General features: G+C 36.6%; 1 protein-coding gene across 2 annotated transcripts in view; it reads left to right on the top strand.

Annotated features, from left to right (window-relative positions):
- Window positions 1–23,452, top strand: part of LOC113074265 (glypican-5-like) — a 72,881-nt gene that overhangs the window by 12,358 nt on the left and 37,071 nt on the right. For both annotated transcript variants that reach the window (XM_026247025.1, XM_026247024.1), the window contains exons 2-3: window positions 3,819–3,980; window positions 21,248–21,966. In XM_026247025.1, coding sequence (XP_026102810.1) covers window positions 3,819–3,980; window positions 21,248–21,966 — 881 coding nt within the window. The remainder of the gene's footprint in view (window positions 1–3,818; window positions 3,981–21,247; window positions 21,967–23,452) is intronic.

Below are 23,452 nucleotides of genomic sequence, written 5' to 3'. Positions count from 1 at the left end.
GCTTTAGAGAGAAACCGACACCAGAGATGATTTCAGATAGTCAGATAGTCTTCTAGACAAGAGTTTTTCAAACTTTTTGGTGTTAAGGAACTTTCCCCTTTTCCAAAGTAATCAGGCTATATATTTGCTTGTGTAAAATCAATCTATACCAAGTATAGCAATATTAAAATTGTTATTGTACAGATAACACAGTGAAATAATTGTTTAAATAATTGACTTATTGTCATTAAATCTAACAGTTAATTTTTTTATGTTTTTCTAAATATTTTTACATAATTATTGCACTTTTACTTTAACTAGTGCTGGCAGTAGTCATTTAATGTTACTAGTCATTTAAAGTCAATTAATCTTATGATTTCTGACTAGTGTATAAAAAGTAATTAAATATTGCAATATTATCCATATAAAATGTAATTTCTAATTACATTTGAATTACAAATTTGTCAATTTTCTGAATTAACAAAAATAATAATAATAAAAAACCCTGTTTTAGATTTATTCCTCCATGTGTGTTTCCACATTTGAAGCATGTTATGAGCCACCTCTTATCCAATTAATTTTTTTTAAATATATGTTTTATAATAACATTGTTTTATTAGAATCATTAGCCTACCATCTTCTTTATATTGTGTTTGATATTTAAAAGCCTCTTAGGTAATATTATCTGGCAACTCCTGCATCATTAGACTGTTCCCGCGGAGTTAATAGAGCCCTAAAGGGATAGTTTACCCCAATTTTTTTAAATTCTGTCATTAATTACTCACCTTCATGTCATTCCAAAGCCAAATGAAGATATTTTTGATGAAATTTTAGAGATTTCTGACTTCCGTGTCCGCCTTTGATGTAAGTTAACGAGCCTACCATGGCACATGTGTGTTGCTGCAGAAAGCTCTCGGATTTCATGAAAAATATATTAATTTGTGTTCTAAAGATGATCAAAGGTTTTACGGGTTTGGAACGGGTTTGGAACGACATGAGGGCAAGTAATTACTTAATGACAGAATTTTTGGGTGAACTATCCCTTTAAATCTCTTCAATTTCTGTCTCTCTCTGGTTGCTTAAAGAATGGAAGAATCTTACATTGGCATTTAAAAAAAATAAAATAAATCAATGCCTTATTTTCTAGTCATTGTACAGTACTGTGCAAAAGTCTTAGGCCACTAGTATTTTCGCAAGCAAAAAATGGTTTTAAGTCAGTTATTTCTATTTTTTGCTCTAGTGTGTCAGAAGGAAATATCAGTTTACATTTCCAAACATTATTTTTGCTGTTAAATGTAATAATCCAGTGAGATTTTTGTTTGCACAAGGAGTCTGACAGTGCTCCACACAGAGATCTGAACTCATCATCATCAGTCTGTCTGGAATAACATGAAGAAACAAACTGAGACAGACTAAATCCAGAAGAACTGTGGCAATGTCTCCAAAATGCTTCAATAAACCTGCAAAGCTACAGTACTGTGCAAAGTTTTAGCCACTTATGTAAAAATGCTGTAAAGTGAGGTTGCTGTCAAAAATAATGCCATATAGATTTTATCAATGAACTTCTATTAACTTAACTAAATGAAATAAACATTTGGTGTGAACACACTGTGTTCAAAAAAGCTTTTGTCCTAGGTGCGCATTGTTTTTCAGGTAGGTTTCTTGAAGTGTCTTGGAGACATTGCCACAGTTTTTCTGGATTGAGTCTGTCTCTTCATGTTATTCCAGACAGACTGGATGATGGTGAGATTAGATCTCTTTGTGGAACATTTCTTTCTTTCTTTCTTTCTTTCTTTCTTAATTGATTGAAAGGTCAGTATGTGCTCTGTTTCCATCATCCCTAAGCCTCGTCTTCTCAGCTGTGAGCTTGTGATCATATCACATGTACCTGTTTTAAAATCAGACCATTGTTATTCACGGTGTTCTAAAAAGCAGGTGCTTGTGGTTTTTACTTGTATTTGATGACCTGATGAGGTCTGTCTGCCTGCACGGCTAGTGAAACTCAATCTCAGAAAGTTCTTCATTAACGTCCAATGAGTCACAATAGTGACCTACAGTCTCAAAAGTGCATAGCGGACGTCTGTACAGCATGGAAATGGAATGAAGCTTCGTCACAGCCTTAACGTCAGTCATCATGAACGGCCAGCCCAGTCTGTATATCTCACTGTTTCCTTTGCTATGTGTTTCTCTTTCTTTAACAAAGGTAATAATTATTCACAATATTAGCAGAGTGTTTGGATTACAGTATCAGTGGTAATATGGTACATTCTTTAAGACATAGCCTATGTATTAATGTATTAGGTTTTGTTTAGTTTGGATAGGTGTTTGTTTTGTGTTGGTGAAGTTTGTTTAGTTAAGTAGATTTAATAAAATTTAATTTTGGTGTTTCTTCGGGTTTGTTTTCACTGGACCTGATTTTAGTTGAAGATATTTGATATCCAAGGTGGAAGTAAGTTACCCAAGCTCAATGGAACAATGTGCCTGTGTCGATATTTCTTTAAAATCAAAACATGTTAAAGTGAAATGTTAGTAGGTGGCACTTAAAGTGCGTTTAGTTTTAACAAACAATTGAACGTGAATCTGGCAGTGTTTTGTATGTTAGTTTTTGTATGTATCGCGGCAGATTGGAAATTGAAATGTCTGTTGAGTGCCGCTAAAAAGTTACTGCTGTGTTGTTTTAAAAAAAATTTTAACCACCTAGCTATACTAACATTCGTTCTTTTTTGCGTATACAAATCCTTTAATTATTTTATCAAGATTTGTGTTTCACTGGACTCTAGAGTGCTATACTAGGTGAGCTACCGAGCAAGTTTACTATTTCAGAAGGGCCATACATACGTAGATGGCTATGTAATGCAAACTTTAAAATTAGCTTGCAAATGCACTAAAGCTAAAGCGTTTTGAGGTGATAACATAGTTCTGCAAGGAAATGCGGGAGACTAATTAATTTACGTTCTGCCCCTGTAATCATAATTTGTGTGAGTAGGAGTAAAAGTTGTTGGATTTTTATTTTTGCTGAAAATGCAGTGAATTGTATGTTTAGGTGCTTCTTTGTAAAAATGTATTTAGATGCACAATGTTTTCCAATCAGCCAATTTTGGGAAGGAGAGGAAAACGTATCCAAACACAATTTAACGCGGCAATGTTTTTTGAAAACTGCTATAGTAACATTTTCCTAGCAGCAAAAAAATAAATAAAATGGCAATTTTTTAAACCTTAAATGTAAGTTAATTAGCTATGGAAACAGTAAGTAAACATTTCTTAATGTTGTGAATAACAAATGACACAATAAATTGGAATATTTTGGAATGCACCATAACTGTTCTTTTGCATTTCGGAAAATTAGCTTGGAAGCCATTTCGGAATGTTTGCAGTGGAAAATGCAGAAACCATTATTCCACTTGTGTGTTAAAATACAGTTTAATAGCATGTGGTGTTATTTAGAAGATGATTATGTTTGTTTTTATATACATCGTTAACTCAGGCTATTGGAAATACAAGGTACAAAAGTTCACATGCACACATAAGGCCTAGGCAGATTTTCCTTGAACTGACTCAAGTCTTCTGGGACCCAAAGCACCTCGTGCATCCTTGGTAATTAAGTTGCAGCTATGAAGAGAGAGTGTAAGAGCTTTTTGAGGATCAGTTTTCATTAACTTCTCACCCTCCACTCCCCAAATGCAAGAGGCAGAGCCTCAATAGCACTCAACCATTGAATATATAGTTGCATGAATGTGTGTGTGTGAATGGTGATACTGGTGCAAGTTTAATTTGGTTTTATAGTGCCACTAATGTTATTTTTTCTGTCTAACAAATGTTTTTTTTCTCTCTTTTTGTAGATGTGGACCTGTCGATATGCAAGCATGCTGGGCCATCATGTTGTACGCGAAGAATGGAAGAAAGCTACAGAGCAGCAGTCCTGAGAGACACCTCCCAGAACATCAGATCATACAGCTTTGAGCTGAAATATCTTATTTCTGCACATGTCGCCGCCTTTCAGGGTACACAGATGCATGCATGGATGGAAGATTAGATAAATGGTAGAGAGATGAATGGATAAGTGAAATGAACTGATGGATACAGGGATGAGATTATAAGGATAAAGTTACATAAGCTCATTGGAAAGACTGCCTCCGCCTACATTTCTGCAGAAATGTTCCTATACATACAATTCACTACAGTTTACAGCTGATATGACCATTAATATCAGTAAAACTCCAGCTAATTGGGTTTGTTTTCCCGCAAATTCTGATTAAGGAGCAGGTTATTTGTTAATAAAGACTTATTTTCACATGGTTCCTTGCACAATACTATACTATGACCTTTTAACATGATTTGTAAACTAATATATTTTGACATTTTACATTTGTTTGACTCTACAAGTCCCATAAAACATGAGTCATTATAAAAGTGCACAGAAAACTAAAAAGCTAAAAAAGCATGATCACTTCAGTATATGCATTTGCTTTTGTTAACACTATTGGTTAGGTTTATGTAGATGGTAATAGTACATGGTAATATAGCTATATACTCCAATAATGGATGGAGAGATGGCAAATTTATGGGTTGGCTACTTCTGTGTACCTGTCTTTGTTGCCCGTATTTGACTTGTTTAATTGGAAGAAATGGCATAAGTTTGTTCCAATGTGGTTTGGCACTGTGATTGGTAGAGCTGCTTTAGAGCTTCATCTTTGGTGCTGATTGCATGTGAACAGGAAGCCTCTTCTCATCCTCTTGATTGAAGCCCCAGATGTGTTTTTTAGGAAAGTATGAAATAGCTGCAAACATTCAGAAGCATTCAGTCTTAATTATATTATATTACACTCTATGAAGTCTAGTTATATGAGGTTTGGTTGGATTTTACTGAATTAGTTCTTTAGAGGGGGAATTTAGAGTACTTGCCCACACTCTCATGAGTGTCAAACCCAGTGGCCAAACCATAATCGGCAGTGGGGCTTTAAAGAATCTCAGTCATATGCAGCCTTGTGTGTGTTTTGGAAGAGAGCACCGGTTGTTATTAAGGTCTTCTGTCAGTTCATTCATGAGTATCAAGCCGTGGTGTGAATGAATGAGCTCTCACATACACTATTTCAGTCCAGCACTCACGATACTCTCATTTTAACACGATCTGCGGCCACAGAAATGGCCACATACTCCCACATGTACTGCATCTCACAAGGGGGGGGGGGCATACATGGTTTTCGTTTATACTCTTCAATCATGCCTTTGTCTTTCCAAGCCAGTTTTCTTTTGGCATCCACACGACAGCACAGATTGTTCATTGCATTCCAGTAGAGTGCTTCTAATGTTTGTGTCTCGGATGCGGAGATATGCGCAGAATGTTTCGCTCTTGATGGGTCACATTCAGTAACCAGGAATGTTCAAACAACAGAGCTGATTGCCTTTTACGGATGCTGGTGTGTTTCTTGTTTCTTGACCTTTAAGTTTAGGTGACAAGAAGTTTACAAATGCTTCTTAATGACACATCTAGTGAAATGCTATTATCTTCTGTCCACAAAAATGCTGAAAAAATTGTGCGAATATTGAAAATAAAGCATTGCACACATTGCATTCCCAAATGTATGTTAAACTCATCCTCACGTTGTTTCAAAGCACTCGAACATTCTCTCTTCGTTATAAGCAGATAATAATAAAAAAAAAGGTCTCAGTGTTTGTTTTTGTAGGTAAATATGGTGGATGAGTAGATGACAAAGTGTTCATTTTTGGGTGAAATATCCCTTTAGGAACAAAGCACAGTATGTAACATCTGTGGCAATTGTTAGTTAGGATTTGTTTCTGTAAACAATACAAGAGCGTGAATGTGAGAGTCAAGAGTGTTTTGTTGTCTCCATCATGGCTTAATAATTATCCTGAGGCATACAGCCGTCATATCCGATTACAGACTTAATGTAAAACTTCATTAGCATGATGATTTGAGGTTTTCCATCATTAATATATGAGTATTGTTAAAAGGCATGTGGGTTTGTTTGGGCTTCTGTCGCTGTGTGTGTGAATCTGTCTCTTCTCATTTGTGTGGGTTCTTGTCTCAGGAAGTTCAGTTGACAGTTGATTCTAATGGTCTTGCTTCATCATGAGGATGTGTTTGTTATATATTAATAAAGGATTTAAGCAATTATAAAGAAGAGTTTGTGCTCTCTGTTATCATCTCAGACTAAGAAAGGAATCACAGGTTTAGTTCACCCGAGAATGAAAAAGTGTCCACCTTATACTCACCCTCGAAGCGTATAGGTGTATGTGACTTTCTTCTTTCAGAATAATCCAGTCAAAGTTCTATAAAAATCATTCTTGGGGGGGCTTTATTTACACCCCGGAGCCGTGTGAGGGACGTTTTATTACAAATGCACACACTTTATTTCCCGTCTTCTGAACAGTTGACAACAAACACCCGCTTACCCCCATTGAAAGGTTATGAAGAGCAAGGACAATTTTTTATATAACTCTGATTGGATTATTCTGAAAGAGGAAAGTCACATACACTTAGGATGCTTTCGAGCACGTTTTAAACTTTAGTTAGTGTGTAATGTTGTTGTTGTTGTTGTTGTTAGAGTATAAATAATATCTCTAAAATTCTAAAGCTCAAAGTTCAATGCCAAGCGAGAAATTTTATTTAACAGAATTGCCCACAACGAACGACCCGTTTGGACTACATCCCTCTAGTTCCTGCAGTAATGACGTCACTAAAACAGTTTTTTGACTAACCTCCACCCACAGGAATACACAAAAAAGGGGGCGTGGTCTTGTAGCCGATGGAGAAGGAAGAGTTGCGTTTGTGTTTGTCACCATGTCGTCGAAAAGCTGTTATTTTATCTCTGAGTCCAATCACCTTTGTTTGGCCTTCCCAGGGACGCTGTACTTAGAGATCAATGGTTACAATTTATGTTTAACTCAGTTCCCGAAAATTATAATCCACATGTAAAACTATGTGCAGCACATTTTGCTGAGGACAGCTTCCTCAGTCTCAATCAGTTTAATGCCAGATTCGCACAAAAATTATTCCTACACGCGAAACATGAACACATGTTATATTGCACACTGTAAACACAATCAAAGCTTCAAAAAAGCATGAAAAAAGGGACCTTTAAAGAGACATTGGAAAGGGAATGTTGAGCTGCAGTCAGTGAGAAAAATGAGTTTAATAGACAAAGGCTTTGTTTGGAATGTGCGTTAAAAGATCCTATCTTTGTTTTATTCCTCTGCTGAGCTCGGATTGATTCAGAGATATTAGGAATTAAATGCTAGTATATAGCTATCAGTACATACTATATGCACCTTTGTCAGAGTAAATGTCATGGCTATTCTGATGCTAATGAAAATTAGGCTGTAGTAAATAGTATGTGTGAATATGCATGTTGTACAGTTTTAACATTTTAACACACACACATTTTATGCAGTGCACTTCATACTGTGTATTTAAAAATATATAGTCATTTTGCTTCTTAATTATATTTAGTTTAAAAATACATTTAACATCTGGCAGTATGATGTCAAGTTACAATTTTTAAGAAATTCATATAGTATATCTTTTGCTCTTTTTGTCAAATGGAAATGACAGGTGAAGTCTAGCGCATTGCATTGTGGGATACAGTGTTTTACACAGTCTACTGTGCTTTTAAACAGCATATTTTTTTCAAACATAGTAGGTCATTTCAGCGTGTGTCAGTATATGATATATAGCCAATGCTAGGGAAGCAATGAAGTAAAGGCAGACCCAGGAGCAGCAGTCAGGCCTCTCCGTCTTCTCACTGGGGTTTATAATGACAGTGACTAATTCTCTTTCTCTCCACGTGTAAGTGCATGAGTGGGTGTTTCTTTGTCCTTATGTCCTCCATTTTCCTTCTGAGATTTGAAGAGGTGCAAAATAACAGATGGATATTGCGCAAAGACTTTAGATAAAGGAGAGGAGAGACAAGATGAGAGGAAAACCCAGATGTTTATACAGTTCAGAAATGAAAATCAGTGCATTTTAAAGGTACAGTTGACACAAAAATAAAAATGTGATGTTTTTATGCTTACCCCAAGGGTCATTCAAGATGTAGGTGACTTTTTTTTTCAGTAGAACACAAACAAATATTTCTCCATTTGTGTTCTACTGAAGAAACAGTCACTTAATTCTTGGATGCTTTGGGGGAGATTTTAATTTTTGGGTTAACTTTCCCTTTAAATTAGTGGGGCTTTCCACGAGTAATGTACAAAATAGAGCCCAAAACTCTTGAATTGCAATTACCTGTAAGTCTAAAGTTTTTTTTGTTTCTTTGTTAGCAAGTTGTCAGTGAAAGAAAGTGACAGCTTAACGTTTCCCTGTTGTCCTGTGCCAGTAGATGCTGTAACTACATCTGGCTGCAAAAAACATGTCTGTTGACAACTTTTCAAAATTTGCATAACAGTTTTCAATAAGATTCAATTTATTGACATGATTTACTTGTTAACTAAATATAGCTACATGCTTTGTTTTTAGCATTAGCATTAAGCATTAAGCTAAGCTAGTTGTTGATTTGAACTGAAATGATGATAAGATTAATTGGTTCTCAACTTTTTTGAATAGTAAAAAAAAATGGTGCTTCTTCTACACATCATAAGGTTTAAGGTTAAATTAAGGTTTTAGGGTAAGGTTAAAACATTTTTTTTGACCCAAGACATTATTTTTTTTAGAGTTTTTACAACAAAATTCATGGAATCTGGGCCTCCAGTGCTTTTAAAAATTTCATAGAACACTAAAGTGTACCGTATACATGGAAAGTGCCAGTAAAAACCTTATTACTCCTCAGCAGTGACAGCAGACGCCGCCTTGGTGGTGTCATGCCAGTTGTGCTGTGGGGAAACCCTTCTGGTCCAATCTCATTCTCCTTCAGTCTTTTGTTCTGTCTGGCCTTCGTTCTATTGTTTCCATTGTTATTATTCGTCTTTCCCTTGTCTTCATCAACGATCGCATGACTCTTAAAGTCTCAGAGGTATCCCCATCTTCTTAAACGTCCTCCTCCCACAGATCTTTTGGCCTTTTTGGAAGGTGGATTTATCCATTGACTAATTGAACTTGCCATGTTACTTCCTTAGCTGGCCCTGGACCACAACTTCTGTCCCCTAAAGAGAAAAATAAAAAGGGAAAGAGTGAGGGAGACAATTTGGCCTGAACGGACAGACTGACCCAAGTCCAACGCCTGATGTCAGCCGTGGGTTTGAGACAGGAAGTGATGCTCATTCCGTAACTCTGAGCAAATCTAGTGGCTTCAGCCTCACATGCAGTGCACCTGCTATGTCATTCCCATGGTAACAGTGGAATGGATGGATTCTAAACATCCCATCCGGCCCCTGCTGACCAGCTGTTGTGAGATGGACGCTCGTGCTCAGGGAATGGTGCTGGCCTGTTGTTTGCCATACAGAATCAATGCTTTTGTTGTTTAACAAAGGTTAGAGAAAGATTTATAGTAACATGCTGTCTGCCCTCCCCTAAAGAAGGCATGCTGAGCACTTCGGTTAGGGAAAAGTAAAATAAATTTCTCTCTAAACGTCTAACATCAGATGGTGAGAGAGCAATAACATGGGGCAATGCAATAAACCAAAATAGAGAAAAGGACTCAAAATCTATGGTATAAAATACATTCTATCTTATAATTTATGGACATATAGCTCAGTCCCTCCAGAAAACCGCTTTTTTATTTAATTTTTAAAAAAAATTTGTGATTGTTGCGGGCAAAAAAATCCTTGATTTTGTGGCACGTTTTCTTAAAAAATGGGATGGAATATGCGGGATATTTTTGTAATTTTATGCGATGAAATTGCTTGAACTTGCAAAAACGGTGGTTTGATGAAAAAGAGAAAAAAAGGTGATTCCCCCAACACCTTTTTCTCACTAGGCTACTACCTTAATGTAGTTTCTTATTACTTCCTATGATAAGTGAGCATACTAAATCACAGAATATTTAAGTTGCAATCTCTTACTGCAACATAAATTATTTTACATACTACTAATATAATAACAACTGTAAGTTTTTGGTACTGTTCTGTAACAAAAAAGTGCTATCTTACAACTGTAAAGTTGCATCAACTTCTGAATGAAACTTCAACAGTGTTAGTACCCTAGTGAGAAGGGGGTGTTGGCGGAATCCCCTTTTTTCTCTATTTCATCAAACCACAGTTTTCGCAATATAATTTGGCTCCACTGTCATCTAATAAATCGGGAAACTGCTTTGCGCGTTTTTATGCGCTTATTTTTTTCTGGCAAATAAGAATGATTTGCGCGCTTCAAGTTTCACCCTGGTTTCACTGCGGAGTTTGCAGATGATGTTCACGTCACTTAATTACGTCACTTCATAAGATTCCCATGGCAATAGGGGGAAAATGGCGCTTTACTTGTGTGAAGTAAATGCAACATTTTTCAACTTTCTGCTAATATATATGTGAGTTTTTTTCAACGAAAATACAGGGATTATGAAATCATGCTAGCCCCGCATATTTTGCTTTCTGAAATCGGCAATTTATGCGACAAAAGAGCAGCGTATTTGAAAAAATGCGACCCCGTATAAATATGCGACCTTTGGCTGATTAAATCAGGCGATCGCATAATCGCGTTTTTCTGGAGGGACTGATAGCTGGTCCAATCTAGACTAAAAGGTGGTGGGCCTGCTTTTGATTTGGTTGACTTTTATAGTAAAGCTAGTCAGAGGTAGTAGACCACCTGGAACCAGAAAAGGCTACAATATTCCAAAAACCAGCTAGTCCATCCACTTATATGACCTTCTCCAGAAGTAAGCCATGCTAGAAATGAGAACAATTGTGAGGCAAAAATAAATAAAATAAATAACTCTCAAAACAAGTGAGTTAAATTTTCTATAGAAGTGTAAAGGACACAAAAAAACTACTTTAAGGGTGTATTTAATTTAACACTTGGTGGACCTGCTTTTGATTTGGTAGACTTTCATGGTAAAGCTAGTTAGAGGTAATAGAGCACCCGGAACCAGAAAAAGCTACCATGTTCCAAAAACCAGCTGGTCAATCTACTTATATGGCCTTTGCTAGAAATAGAAGTCATGCTAGAAACAAGAATAATTGTGTGAGGCAATCAGGACCCCAAAACAAGTGAATTAAACTTTCTGTAGAAGTGAAAATGTCTCAAAAATCTATGGTTTAACATAGATTCTTATTATTTATGGACATTAGCTGTCTAGTTTGGACCAACAAGTGTTCATTGAAGAGACGAGAGCAATTGTGTGACAACCCCCTAAAACAAGTTAATTAAACTTTCAATGGAAGTGAAACGGAATCAAAAACTAGTTTAAAGTGGTAATTAATAGAAAATAAATTCATTTTTACTTTAGCATTGAAAGGGTTGAGGTAAGTTCATATTTTCTGAAGAATGTGTGAGTGGCTTACAAGATGCTAGGGTCCTGGTTGCCTGTGCAATTCCTATGGTGTTCTGGCTGTTTATTTGGGTGTTTCAAGGTCGTTGTGTATTGAAACATGAGTTGTGCACCAAAATTGAACACTCCAATTACATTTAGCAGATGCTTTTATCCAAAGCGATTTACAGTGCATTCAGGCTATGCAGTTATTGTTACTAGTATGTGTGTTCCCTGGGAATTGAACCCACAACCTTTTGTGCCGCTAACGCAATGCTCTACCATTGAGCCTCAGGAACATTGTTAATTGGCTTGGATTACTAATTCCAAGTATAAGAGTAATGTTGGTGCTTACTTTAACAAACACCACTAATGAGAGATGTTTAAAAGGAAAATAATGACAGGAAATAGGAGTACAAGTAGTGTGTAGGCCAGGGGGCGTCTGAGGAGAAAGGGAGTGGTATCATCTCAAGAGTGTCATTGTGGCTGCTTTCACACGGCTTTTAGGTTGGCGTCTAGCTGCTTCATGTCTCATTATTCACTTCATTACCTCAGACTGAAACGGACAACTGAACACACGATCCAAACCCAATCATGGCTCAAACTCTCCACCCTCTCTCCAGTTCTTTTCCAACATCATTAGGTTGTCCTAATACTGGGAGGGAGAGACAGAGAAGGGATGGTGTTTTGATTTCCTGTTGTTCAGTTTTTCCTACAGCATTGTGAAGCTTTCATGAGAACGACCTGCCACCAATCATCACAGAACATATTTGAGATGTCTGCACAGCTGGAACTAGAAGAAAGTGTTCAGCTGGAAGGGACAAGTGTTTTTTATTTTGGAATTAAGGGATCATCAGTCCTCGTTACTTTAGCGTTTTTGCCCTCAGTTGAGTCTTTCACTTTTTCCAACTGTTCAATCTGATATGCACTCAAAACCTGACCAGACTTTTCCCAGGGTTTTAAGCACAGTAAAATTCTTTGATTATTGTCAGTCAGTATTTAGGGCTTTACAAAATTATTTTTCTTTTCTTTTTTTAATGCTCTTATGCTCACCAGGCTGCATTTATTAAAAATGTATTTAAATAATAATATTGTGAAATATTATTATAATTAATATAAATTCAATATAAAGTATACATTTCCAGTATCATTACTCTAGTCCTCAGTGTCACATAATGCTTCAAAAATCATTATAGTATGCAGATTTGGTGCTCAACTCTAAACTTTCTTATCAATGTTGGAGACAGTTGTGCCTAATGTTTTTCTTTGTATCATTTTTTTCTTCTTCAAGATTTTAGATGAATTTGAAGTTCAATAGAACAGCATACACTAGAATTCAAATGTTTTTTTTTTTTTATATATATTTTATGTTACGTTAAGATTTGGAATATTTTTTTTTTTTTTTTTTAAAGAAGTCTCTTCTGCTCACCAGTAGCAATAACAGGAAAATTATTTAAACAGTAAAAAATGTAAATATTTTTACTATTTGAAATAACAGCTTTCTATTAGAATATATTTTAAAAAGATGATTTTTTTAGCATCATTAATGCAGTCACATGAACCTTCAGAAATCATTCTAATATTCTGTTTTGCTGCTATAAAACATTTATTATTATTATTATTATTATTATTATTATTATTATTATTATTATTATTATTATTATTATTATGTTTAAAACAGCAGAGTAGAATTTTTGTCAGGTTTCTTTGATTGAATAAATTAATAACAGCATTTATCTGAAATAGAACATTTTTGTAACATTACAAATGTCTTTATCATCAATTTAAAGTATTTCTTCTATTTTATTCTAAAGTATTTCTATTCATCAAAGAATTAAAAAAATACTCAACTGTTTAAAAAATGTATTATAATAATAACAACAATAATTAATGTTTCCTGAACAGCAGATCAGTAATTTTAGAATGATTTCTGAAGGATCATGTCACAGTGAAGACTAGAGTAATGATGCTGAAAATTTAGCTTTGACCACAGGAATAAATTACATTTTAAAATATATTCAAATAGAAAGTAATTATTTTAAATAGTAAAAATATTTCATAATATTTATATACTGTCAAATATCAATCTATCACTGGCCTACGGTCCACAGCAATCCATTTTACAATCAAATGTGTCTGATGTAGGTTAAATCCGTAGCATTTGCATTTCAAGCTTGAAGATTTTTAAATGCGTGTATATTTATGGACAACACAAATATTTAAAAGCAGTAGTTTTCCAGAAACGGCTATTCACCACATTGTTGCTGGACTGCAGAGACTCTTGCTCAATCAAGGCCAGTCCAGAAGTGAATGATAATATAGATGTTTAGATCACCACAGTGATTGGCAAGCTCACTTTTAACCAGATTCTTCAGAGAGCTCTGTGTTTTCACATGCGCACACACTGCATTTGGCATCTGAGGAATTGTTTGTCTTAGCTGGCTTTTGATATAACGGGGAAGCCATTTTAATTGCGATCTGATGAGAGAGATATTGGTGAAATGTTCTTCTGCACTCTCCACCTGTTTCCCTTTTGACAGTAAAGGCGCTGCTGAGGGGAGGGGGTGGGGTGTCTGCAGCCGTTCTGGACAGGTGCTTGCGTCTAGTTTTTCTCCTAATGTGTAGCATTAAGTGCTGTTGATTTAATTTTCTGTGCTCCCAGATTTGAGCAGATTGAGTAACTGATTTCAATATGGTGCAGAAGAATGCCTTCAATGGGCTGCTTTTATTGGGATCAGATATATGTTAAATTATAAACAGTGAAAAATATTAAAATTTGAATAGCATTGTGAAATAGTATAATAATAATAACACATACACACACATACACACACACACACACATGTATATATATATATATATATATATATATATATATATTATATATTAGAGGTGGGCATAGATTTTTTTTTTTTATCTAGATTAATCTCACTGTGATCTTGAAATTAATCTAGATTAAAATGGCTCATTCGAATTCTGCCGAAGGCATTCAGAATATGTGTGTTACACAAATAAAATTCAGTAAGTCTTTGAGAAGGGGTTTATCAAGCTAGGTGGTGCATTAGAAAGGGGATCATCTCCTGTTTCCAAAATGCATCACAAAGTGCTTGAAAAAGCTATACAATCAAACCTACATACATTTATTCACACACCTTCGACATTTCTCACATTATTACAGTTTTGCCATATATATCAAAAATTATATTTGGTGTCTTTACTGTTAAAACTACAAAGTAATTCATTCAAGAGCAGTGAGTGATTTTCGTTCATTATCTTGGATTAACATTACAGCAGTAGCTAAATTAGGCGCGGTCACTTTAAGAGACGATGAACGCATCCAATATAATACACATCACATTTTTTCCCCTCAACTGTTTCCTTTCACTTTAGAAATAACAGAGTTTTTTCGAGCATAATTTCCAAGTTGGATATTTTGACATATTTTGTATGTATTTGTCAGCACAAGAGCAAAAATAAGCAAATTCGATGTTCAAGTGTTTTGGAGACGCCTTTATCTGCGTGAGTCCTGAACACCAGAACACCGCGGTACTGAATTGGGTTCTTTCACATCTTTTTGTTTGTATTTGTTTGTTTAAATCGACAAGACGTAGAAACATGTGAAAAAGATAAGCTTTCGTGACGATGCGCAGCAGTAGCCCGTCAACTGTCCTGAGCATCTTTTTAGGCTGGCCTCAGCCAGTCGGTTATATAAATATCAAGGTGAAAGTCATCGTAGCTTGCTTAGTATAGACCCAGCTCCCAACCCAACTTTGAGAATAGATTAACGGCGATATTTTTTTTATCGCCGATAAGAGTCTCGCGTTAACGCAGCACATTAACGCCGATAACGGCCCACCACTAAAATATATATATATATATATATATATATATATATATATATATATATATGGAAGTAAATATTTTGTACAGTATAAATGACTTTACAGTCAGTTTAATTCATCTTTTCGAAATAAACTTGTCAGTTTCTTAAGAAAAATCATAGTAATGCCAAACTTTTGGACGGTAGTCATATTTATTCATTTAGCACATGCTTTTATCCAAAGTATATTGAATTAGGAATACAGCAATCCAATATGATAGTTTTTCTTTTTTAAATGTTAATTGGTTACAGGTTGGTTTGCTATATGATTTAAAATTGGGAAGGAATGGAGATGACAAAACAAGGAACGGGATTAGAAATGTCTGGACTGAAACTCACATCTTCGTCTGTGTTAACACTTAAGCACTAGTCCAACAAGACAGCTTCTTTTGTACAACTTTTATTAGCTTAATAGCAATATATAGCTACACTTGCAGCAACAAATTCAATTGCAATTTTTGTATCAGTGAAAAGCAGACATGTTAGATTTATTTCTCCCTCTTGTTAAAGATTTTCTCTCTCTGTTTCTTTGTAACTGGTTTTCAGTCTCATAGCTCTCAGTTCCTCAGCTTCTCACGCAGAGGTTGCATTTGGTAATGTGACGTGTTCTCTCATCACAGCTGTTTCAGTCAGAGGACCGGGACGTATGTATTGTCACTAATTAAAGTGGGATTTTATAGCCCCCCTACAGAGGTGATGAACTCATCTCTGCATCTGACCCATATGAAACACGAGCCCTTGGCTGGATTACGGGGCTTTCTGGGGTGGAAGATGATCGACAGATGATGGACTCCCGAACGCTCTGAATGATGACCGCCGTCACTGAGGAATGCAGCATGGCCTTGTATGTAGGGTCTTGGCCGTGACAAAAGTGGGTCACTGTTGGTTATCATGTTTAACAGGATCCAACATGTAGTTTTACAATTGAATCCAGTTACAATTATGTCTTAGTTTATCATTTCAATGTGTTTATTGGAAAACAATATCCACTGCTGTGGGTTGCGTGACGTCAGGGAACGTTTAACTATCCCAACACCACCTTAAAAGTTTTCTGTATCTTATCTTTCAGCCATCGTTTGTTCAGTTTTACTCATCAAGCGGAATCTCTTCGCCAGCAGACCGTGCATTTAGGAAATGAGTCTTGGTCATTAAGTGGATTAGTCATCTCTTAAAGCCCTTTGTAGACCCTCTTAAGAAGCTATATAACATCCAATTACACGGCGGTAAATCTGGAGCCCATCTTGGCTCACTGGCTTCACTGCAACACTGCAGTTGTCCAGCTCGCAAACCAATAAAGTGCAGAGTGTTGCTTTCCTCTGGAGCCCAGTGACTGGGATTAATCTGCCCATCGTAAACCTTCATTTCTTTCTGCTGAGCTCATTTGGATTTAGACGTGAAATTGACCAATCAGAATTATGCACTGCTTAGTATATTGTGTTGTATAGTTGATATTGTGGGACGGTTTAAAAAATAGTATGTGTTAACTGTAGTTATAAGCTATTTTTGTCACTTTGTAATTAATGACTTCAGTGCTTGTTTAAATGTGCATTTAAACTACTAATAAAGTATCAAGAGTTGAATCCACACACTCACATTTGTAAAAGGTTGAATTTTGCGGAGTTTTGTTGAATCACTGATGCTTAGAGTTGGTAATGCCACCTCAAATCACCACCTCTCAATGAAAATTATCTATTTTTTTTGCAAGCATCATGCAACTCAGAGTGGTGCCATTTGTCATCTTCGAAACAAATATGATTATTTTGGATATTTAATCAAATTTTGTTTAAAAAAATACTTTTCTTTCAGCAGCTGATCAAATAATGAATTAAATGATAAACATCGTGGCTGATGTTCAGTCCCTCAATGTCTGCTTATTAAACAAATTTGGGATTTTTACATAAAGTTAAACAATTAGGTCACTCAAATCACTTTTTTGTGAGATCTGTAAGGGCTTTATATGGCTCATTTTTCAGATTAAAAGTTGAAGTTCAGCTTGGTTGCATTCCACTGTATTACATACAGAAGTATAAATAAAGCTATATATATATATATATATATATATATATATATATATATATATATATATATATTATTATTATTTATTTTATTTTTTTTGTTAATAGTCTTATTCTTTTGAAGGTACCCTCTGGAACCAAATTATTTTGGTTATCCGGGTGTCATATGCATGCAGAAACGTTTTCATACTAAATTTTTATACTATGCGTTTTATATTCAAATATTATAATTAGTGTGGTGGCATTCTGAACTTACCCTAAGCCTTAATCTTAGGGCAAACCAAAATAAATAATTGGTCATATGTTTTTGTGCTTTATGAAACAAACAAGAAATTTAAAGCTTTTCAATTTACCCAGTAATAGATCTGACAAATCATGACATGACAGAACAATATCTAGCAGTCCTGCTCTAATGGTGAAGCACTAATGGAGCAACAAATGGTTTCAAATAGCTTTTTTCCCCAGCTGTCAGACCACTGTTGGTTACTGTACAGGACTGCGTGTCTGAGCAGTCTCAGCCTTTCTGGGGGTTTCTCCTGGGAGATCTCCTCTCTTTGCTTCTCTTTTTTTTTTGTTTTATGTTTAAATGCTATTTTCCAACATGCAGCTCCACAGGGATCATCCCCGATTGTCCTGGAGTTAGTGTGTAATTCCATCTGAAATCAGCCGAATCGTGCATTGTGTAAGCTTGTCTTAAGATGTACACAAACACTTAGAGATATTAACTTTTGTATACACATGAAAGAAAACCCTACAGACATTTGCTGGCAGAGATGGCCAGCAACAGTTTGGCCAAGTTCTGTGGTGTGAGGCCTCAAAGCCAAACAAATTCACCTCTTTCAACTCCGTCTCTTTCTCCGTCTGCTTGTCTCTCTCTATGCCACTTCTGGCGTTTTTACAGAGCGTTCGTGGCATGAGGCTGCCCTCTGAAATCCTGTAACCTTACACTGGCACATTCTGCTTGTGGTTTGCTGCTCTCATTCCAACCATCTTGCCTATATGGGCACACACAAACACACACACACACACACACACATGCATGCACATTACGGTTTATATGCAGACACGAACACACAGCAGGACATGGCAAGTGGCCTTTCCATTCTTTTCTTTCTCCTTCTACAGTACTCTTGCTCCTGTTGTTCTTGTTGGTCCTAGTGGTTAAGTGCAGGGGTGGTAAACTCTGGTCCTGGAGAGCCACAGCCCTGCAGAGTTCAGCTCCAACCCTAATTAAAACTCACCTGCCTGTATCTTTCTAGTAACGCTTCAGACCTCGATTAGTTGTTCAGGTGTGTTTGATTAGGCTTGAAGCAAAACTCTGCAGGGCTGTGGCTCTCCAGGACCGACGTTCGCCACCCCTGGCCTATTGCTTCACATGGGTTCTGACATATCGGGCTATGGTGCTCAAATGGGCAAATGAGTTTGAATCATGTTTCTTCTCCCCATAACTGAGAAGTTCTTTTGAAAAATAATTCATGATATTATGGTCTAGTCAGCGTGGTTCTTACTAATCTTTTTCATACTTTTCATAAATTACTTCATATTTTAGTCAATTATTAATTACTTCTTCAGCATATTGCTATATTTTAGCATATTATATTAGCAGACTGAATTTCGGAAGGATCATGTGACACTGAAGCCTGGAGAGTAATGGCAGTTGAAAATTTAGCTTTGGCATCAGTTGTATTCTGATATATATAAATATAAGGAAAGCATTTGGACTATTTTTCAGAGTATTACTGTTTTTTTAGCCCAAATTTTTAACCATATATATGGTGTATATAGTGTAGTTTGATTCAACTCCTGTCTCGATCTCTAAGCTGAATGTTTGTTTGTTTTCATATTGTTAATGAATGAGACCTGTTATAGCAGTAATTTAAAATCACATTTTAAATGCTCAATGCTCGTCAGGCCCCCAGGTTCTTCTGATTGAGGTGTAACAGAAGTTTAACTTTGTACCATGGCGTCTTCATAATGTATTACTCATGCCACAAGGTTCTGAAACGGCAAGACATGATGCAACAATTAAAAGGTCTGTATGATTGCATATGCACAGAGACCAACAATAAAAAAAAAACAGTGTAGCCAGAATGCAAAAACACATCCCGTGCAAACGCCCCATTATGGGGGGCAACATGTTCAACCACAGCTGTTGTGATTGAGAGAGTTTAGTTGTTGTCCTGGTTCATTGTGATGGCACTGATGGAAGCCTCCACAGCTTACTGAGTGTAATGGAGAGCTCTGCTTCTGTGTGTGTGTGTGTGTGTGTGTGTGTGTGCGTGTGTATGCGTGCACGTCTGTATGTGTGTTGACCGGTCTCAGTTTCGGTCCAGTTGCTGCTGTTCCTCCATCCCCTAGCATGCCTTTAGTCTGACATCAGTGGCCTTAGAGAGAACGGCACCCTGGGTACAGTGTGTGTGTGTGTGTGTGTGTGTGTGGTCATGCTCGAATACAGCGCAGCTGAATAGACAGGCTGCCCCGCATTAACAAACCACTGACCAAACACAAGTTTAGGCACGTGTGTGTATGTGTTTGTGTGTCTATGTGTATGTGTGAGAGCGAAGGCGACAAAAAAGCCACAGAATAGAACCACAGACACACCGCACTGACTCCTTTTGTCTCTTTTGTTTGTCTTTCCCGTAACTCAGAAGTTTTGTGACTGGTTTTAAGGGAGTAGTTCTGCTAAAAATGAACATTGTTGTCATTTACTTACTGGAGATGTTTAAAACTTGGGAAATAGTCTTTAATTTGAAAGCTAGACAGGATGTTCATGCTGCTCTTTTCTGATATAATGACAGAGAAATGTCAAAGGTAGTCTATACAACTTGTGTGCTGTATAACAAATTTTCTAAAGCTATGATAGCCTTGTGTGAGGAACAGAGTAAAATTAAAGTTTTCATTGAGTGAAACCTTGACTGACAGCTGTGGGCACCATTCACTTTCATTGAATGAAAAAAGAGATGTTTAGCTTTGGACATTCTGCTGTAGATATCCGTTTATGTTAAGAGGCACAAGGGTGGAATTTTTTTTGTTTTTTTTTGGATGAACTCTCCTTTTTAATAAGAAAAACATTTTTTGGGTTGATTTTTGAAGTGTTGACACTGATTTCATTTGCAAACGGATCATGGGTTTTGAACAAATCTCTGAAGTCAATTAATCATATTTCCACATTTCCATAACCAAACTTCCATTTTTGGTTCATTGAAGTTTTTAGAAAGAAAAAAAAGTTAGGTGTGTCTATCCAAATACCTTGCTAGGGTTTATTTTTTTTGCCCGATGAAAAGTCATTGGTCAATGTCACTTTTAAAAAATATTTTTTGGATATTTAATTTTATTGTGCAGACATCCATTTTTCTTGATGTTTACCACAGAAATCTTTCACTTGCATCTGTTTTCCTGCATGAGAGATTAATAAACAAATAATTTATTTAGGCTGCTATTGTTGTCTCTTTTTCTATAACTTAATTAAAGTCAAGCCTATAAAATGATAGATCGCTTTTGTTGTAATGTGTGGGGATACGCTTGTGATACTTTTAGTCAGCATGAAATGAAAATTTTGTTTTCTAAATGCATGTTAAATGTCTTTTTGCAAACATTCATGCATTTCTTTTGTACTTTTTTTTTGGCTGCATAACATTTAATCAAAGTGACATATGCAGGATTTCTCCAATCATTTAATTACTTAAACCCTGCCCTTGGCAAGACTGCATTCATCTGTCTCAAAATTTTAAGTGCAATGCCAGCATCTTAATATCCAATCAACAACTGATGCTTAGAACCAAGTCCCCAGGCCTACCCCCCCGCCCCCCTTTTTTAAAACTTGGGTCTATCTCACAATCCAGTAGAAAAGATCTGTCACTACTTTTGCTGCGTTGCAAATTTAAACCAAAAGAAAAAAAAATAAAAGTTCAACCAATAGCATGACTGTGGGATGGAGCTTTTTGTTTGTCTGATGTTTGTTTGTTTGTCTATATTTACATGGATTTAAAGCTCAGCTTCTATCTCTTTTTCTCTTTCAGATACGTTCCAGTCTCTAATCACCTTCTCTCAGAATCACCTGACCTCTTTGTTCGAGACCACATACTCTTCTCTCATGTCGTCCATCTCCCCTCACATCGTCTGCCTCTTCACAGATCTTTCTCGTTTCCTCCAAGGCACTGGCAATGTCTCCGTTGAAACCGCCGTCCACTGTTTTTTCGACAGTCTCTTTCCATTAGTCCACACTCGTATTGTCAATCCTGGCATGGCTGGTAGCATCGGCGAGGACTCTTCTGATGCAAACCAGCTTGGCGACTGTCTCCGCATGACGAGGCAAGACGTTAACCCCTTTGGGCCGCACCCAAAGGTGATGGCAGATACGCTTGCAAGTGCATTGCGAGCTGGCCGGGTGCTCAGCCTGGCGCTTGGCGTTGGGTTGGATGTGATGAACATTACAGAGACGGCGGAGTTGTCCAAGGAATGCACTAGGGCTCTGGTGCGCATGCATTACTGCTCTCATTGCCGTGGACTCACCCTGATCCGGGCGTGCAGCGGCTACTGCCTCAACGTCATGCGTGGGTGCCTGGCCAGCCTCTCAGAACTCCACAACCCCTGGAGACAGTACGTTGCTGTGCTGCAGGATCTCACGCACATCGTCGCCGGAGCACACAACCTGGAGCTCGCCTTGCTGGGGATCAGAGGTCAGGTTGAGGAGGCCATTCTCTACGCTCAGCTTCACGGGCCCAGGCTAACTGCTACGGTAGGTGTCAGCATGCATAGTTAAATTTGTAAGCTGTGAGTAGTGGATGACCAGGTTTTTTAATGGCCAAAGCATGTGCCAGTATCTTAGAGTGGGTGGTATAAAACTGATATTGGTCTATATACCACATCACACTGTATATGATGCTATTTCAAGTTTTCCTTTGTCTTTGTAGTGTTTGTGCATATATAAGATCTGTAAAATTGCAAAGACTCATTTAAAATCCCCCCCCCCCACCCGCCACAAATCTACATCACTGTGTGGGAAGATTTGCATACCTAATACCTACACAAACGAAGATGGCTGTAGAAAAAAATACATTTTATAGCTTTAGTTACGTTTTATGCTGTCATGTCGTGGAGACGTTGTGTGTTTCCAAATATGGTAAGGGGTGTACCATTTCCATCAGACACTTGAAGTGTTTGGCCAATCACAATGCACTGGATACCTGGCCAATCAGAGAACACTGCGCTTTTCAGAACGTTGGGCTTTGTAAAAATTTACACGTTTCAGAAATGCGAGGCAAAGAGGAGCAACAATAATGAACAAAATGTGGAATTTTTTTTTTTATAATTAATAACTACGTTTTTTGAACCTTAAACTTTGTAAGCACATTGCATTACACCAAATACATAAATAATGTTATTTTTAGCATCGCAATATGACACCTTTAAAGACCGTACACATTTTTTACTAGAAACATTACACATTAACATTACTTTACAAACATTACTTTACACAGCTACTTGTTAAATCTGTGATTGCATTATAATGTTTTTCACAAATTAAAAAGCTGATGAAAAACACAAACCTTCTAATCAACAGTTTTCAGGTAGTGTATGACTTGTGTTTGGATAGAAACAATCACTGCAGTGAAATCTATTTATTTTATGTAATATTTAGTAAAACAAAATTAGAAATCAGTTAAAAAAATAATCAATTTGAAGAAATGTTTTTTTTTACAAAAAAATGTAAATAGAAAGTTTGCTAGGTTCATAGCATTAAATGTTTATTAGATAGTCATAGACTTATTTAAAATGTGTATTTCTTGTTTAAAATGTGTTTTTGCTGAATGCAGACCATATATTCAAATATTTTAGCGCTTGCCTTTGAACTAGTTTTTGTTAACTAAGGACAATAAATACAGAAGTCTGCTCATGTGTGTCTGCGCTTATGTGCTGTCAACATAAAAGTCCCACTTCCAACACTTGTCGGCCAAGTGATTTAAAAACAAATCGCAAATATTAGTCAATAATATCAGCCTTGATGTTATACTCATTGTTTTCTAGCTTTAAAGTGAAGTGAAAAGTGAAGTGAAGTGACATTCAGCCAAGTATGGTGACCCATACTCAGAATTTGTGCTCTGCATTTAACCCATCCGAAATGCACACACACAGAGCAGTGAACACACACACACACACACACACACTGTGAGCACACACCCGGCGCAGTGGGCAGCCATTTATGGAGCAGTTGGGGGTTCGAT

Source organism: Carassius auratus, unplaced genomic scaffold (genome assembly GCF_003368295.1).
Source record: "Carassius auratus strain Wakin unplaced genomic scaffold, ASM336829v1 scaf_tig00014189, whole genome shotgun sequence".
In the NCBI taxonomy this organism is placed as follows: Eukaryota; Metazoa; Chordata; class Actinopteri; order Cypriniformes; family Cyprinidae; genus Carassius; species Carassius auratus.
Note: the sequence above shows the minus strand (reverse complement) of the source record. Positions and strands in the feature narration are given on the sequence as shown.